This window comes from Mesitornis unicolor, unplaced genomic scaffold (genome assembly GCF_000695765.1).
Source record: "Mesitornis unicolor isolate BGI_N332 unplaced genomic scaffold, ASM69576v1 scaffold26083, whole genome shotgun sequence".
Taxonomy (NCBI): domain Eukaryota; kingdom Metazoa; phylum Chordata; class Aves; order Mesitornithiformes; family Mesitornithidae; genus Mesitornis; species Mesitornis unicolor.
In genome coordinates, this window is record NW_010177064.1 from 90,239 (window position 1) to 93,613 (window position 3,375).

The following is a 3,375-nucleotide window of genomic DNA, read 5'->3' on the forward strand; positions in this document are numbered from 1 at the left end:
AGCAAATCTTACTGTCCAGGAGAATCAGTCCTGTGTTTTTAATAATTCAATGAAAATTGGAAATAAATATTTTGGGATGCTTTAGATTAAAATCAAGGACAAATCTTAGGATTACTGAAGTTCATAGTGCAGGAGAAAGTAGTTTAGTGTGCTATTTAAACAAACTAATTGAGTTTAACTTGTTTTAGAACTAGGTATTTCAGCATATTTTAATTGCAGAATAAGTACTACTCAGTTCTGAAGATGTTTGCTAATTTAAAATTTGGAGCATAAACTATTGTCTTATTTTGGAAAATGAGTCAAACTTCTTTATTTCCAGTGTGCATAATCAGAATGGACAGGTCATTTCAGAGTTGAGGTATTTTTCTGGTGGAATGTAATAGCATAACCTGGTTTTTGTATGTATTTTGCAGGATGAGCCAACAACAGGCATGGATCCCAAAGCACGTCGTTTCTTGTGGAACTGTGCTCTGAGTGTAATCAAAGAGGGGAGATCAGTGGTGCTTACATCTCACAGGCAAGTAGCAGCCAATTCTATCACACTGTGGCTTTTAGATCTGCTGAGGCTGGATGCTAAGCTCTGCTCGGCTGCTCTGCCCTTCATTGCTGCATGCAGTGCTAATGAATTTACTTCTGCCTGCAGCATGGAAGAATGTGAAGCTCTGTGCACTCGAATGGCAATAATGGTCAACGGGCGATTCAGATGTCTGGGCAGCGTCCAGCATCTAAAGAACAGGTAGCTATTTTATTTTCACTCACACCACAGTGTATTTTCAGGGAGACAGTATCAGACTTAATTCCTCATGCAGCATTTTAGTTGCTATTCTGGCTATGGGAAATGCTGCTGGATTTTAAGCTGCCCTTCTGTTTCAGAGGTGCTTAACTCCTCTGCTGACCCTCTTGTTCACAGGTTTGGAGATGGTTACACCATAGTGGTGAGAATTGCAGGGGCAAACCCAGACCTGAAGCCTGTAGAGGAGTTCTTTGGGCATGCCTTCCCTGGAAGTGTCCTGAAGGAAAAGCATCGGAATATGCTGCAGTACCAGCTTCCCTCTTCACCATCCTCCCTGGCCAGAATATTCAGTATTCTCTCCCAGAACAAAAAGAGACTCCACATAGAAGACTACTCCGTTTCTCAGACCACACTTGACCAAGTAAGTTTTCAGTAGTCTGTCCGCCAGAATCATCTTCGTGAAGAGGTAGGAATAAATCCACCAATTTTACTGGACCTATCTTTTGAAGGCATTTCAGCAAAGTACAGTACTAAATCCCTGTTAATGAAAATCCAGGGCAATGTGTGACATGACATTTTTTCTTGTAGGTATTTGTAAATTTTGCTAAGGACCAAAGCGACGACGACCACACTAAGGACCTGTCATTGCACAAAAACCAGACTGTGGTAGACATTGCAATCCTTAATTCCTTCCTGCAAGATGAGAAGGTAAAAGAAAGTTGTGTGTGAACCAATTTCAGCAAAGAAAAGATGAGCAGAATGCGAACTTCCTTTTCCTGGGATAGGATACTCCCAAAGAAGAAGCTAGAGGAAGAGAAACTGGACACTCTACTGATAACCATTCAATGCAATGCAATTCAATGCAATGAAAACAAAATTCCTTCACAGGGGCAGTGCCTCATGGAGTCGCCTTGTACTGTTCTCAAGTGAAAAACTTGAACTTAGCTCATAACAGTATAACTCTGAAGCTGTGGTAAAGCACCCACTAGATGCTGTGGGGTTTCAACCATACTGTGACTTGTCCTGTATAGTATGTTTTTACAAGGGTTGCAAAAATAGTTAATTGAGGAATCATGGCCAGTGGTTATTTATAGATATTTTAGACATGCATGTTTTAGTCTTTAAAACATTCATGTCAGGAGTGGGAATTTCCTGGTGTTATATCCATTGCTGGCAATGAGTGCACCAAGACAGTCAGTGGCAAGAAAAATCACCACCAGAGTTGGTAGCCTTAGGTTATGAAAACTTACCTGACAAGCTGCTTTTCCTATTTTTTCCCCTGACAGATCTTGGGCCACAAAGCAGCATTGTGCAGATGGGATGGCAAGAGACAGGCCTTCGTATCCATACATCTCCATCAATAAGTGGTGATAGGCAGAACTGTGAGCCCTGTAAATGGACAGGATTGTCCCACCAGCATCACAGCCAATAACCTAATCTGGCTAGGTTTTTCTGTAGTTAAGTACTCTCCTGCTCCTTTGAGGTACTGTAGCAGCTGCATGAATACCTAGTAGGAGGAAGTGGGTGGGAAGCAGACCTAGGGTTTGGACCACAGCAGCAAACTCAGTAGTTGTACAAGCTGCTAATGCCAAGAGCAAATTCTAAATCATGAGATGTCACTCAGATATGTAATATCTGCTCTTTAACCCCTGCTTTGCACCAGAAAGGTACCCATCATCTGAAGTTACTGCTTAGCAGAAGCATGTTGCCATTTCTGGCTTTGCCAGATAAAACTAGAAATAAGATGTAGATTTTTTTTTTAGCAGTATTATTTATGACTTTAAATAGGTAGGTAGCATCATTAGGGATTGAAAGTGCTTTCAGTTGATCTTTGTAGCTACAGTATTTCTTTTCATTATGCCTGCAACTCTTTGCTCTCATCTATCCATTCAGTGATAACTACAGTCATGATCTGATCAAGCTCCAGACTAGCAATCAGCTGTTATCTGCAATTACTGCAAGTTGTTCACCTAAATTTTTCCTGTTTTGGAACCTCTTATAACATTAGATTAATGTGTAAGTTTCTGTTTCTGTTGTGCAGTGTAGTTTCAGTCATTAGGAGATCCCTAACTGGAGAATACACCCTTATTATACACGTGACAAACTGCTTCAGTAAAAATCCCCTTGAAGAACACAGTAGTTCAAAATAGTAGTGCTACAATTTCATCAGTCAATAATTTTTAAAGTTTTACAAAGCCAGAATAGCATTAGAGGGGATATTATATAGAAAGGACAACCAATTCTTGTTTACATTGTACAACAGTCATGGGAGAGTATGCTTTCATTAATAAACTTACAGGCCCCCCTGTCTTGCTTTCACATTCAAAAATAGGTTCAGTAATGTGGTTTGAACGCAAGTGCAGTTCCTGGGCTATTCCTGTATGTCATGCCTTTAATACCCGTACAGGTTCTGCAGTAGTTCTTGATGCTCTTCTGACATGAATGGACCATTTTATTTCTTCTCTGAATGCCCGTTGCAGCCCAACAAACAGTAAAGAGGCTGGCATCAGCCTGAAGAAGGTTGATTACCTGTTTCAAGTAGGCTTGGTAACACCGACTAATCCAGCATTTTAAAAACACAAACAGTTAAATATTTAGCACAAGATCCCAGTCCCTGCTGTGTCCTGCCTTGGGATAAAGTA

At 40.6% G+C, this 3,375-nt stretch overlaps 1 protein-coding gene across 1 annotated transcript in view; it reads left to right on the top strand.

Moving 5' to 3' along the window:
• The window catches only part of ABCA1 (ATP-binding cassette, sub-family A (ABC1), member 1), a 76,591-nt gene extending 74,709 nt beyond the window's left edge, over positions 1 to 1,882 (top strand). Inside the window, exons 47-50 of the mRNA XM_010181945.1 lie at positions 414 to 517; positions 644 to 736; positions 911 to 1,154; positions 1,322 to 1,882. Coding sequence (XP_010180247.1) covers positions 414 to 517; positions 644 to 736; positions 911 to 1,154; positions 1,322 to 1,462 — 582 coding nt within the window. The 3' untranslated portion in view covers positions 1,463 to 1,882. The remainder of the gene's footprint in view (positions 1 to 413; positions 518 to 643; positions 737 to 910; positions 1,155 to 1,321) is intronic.
• The last annotated feature ends 1,493 nt before the right edge of the window (positions 1,883 to 3,375 follow it).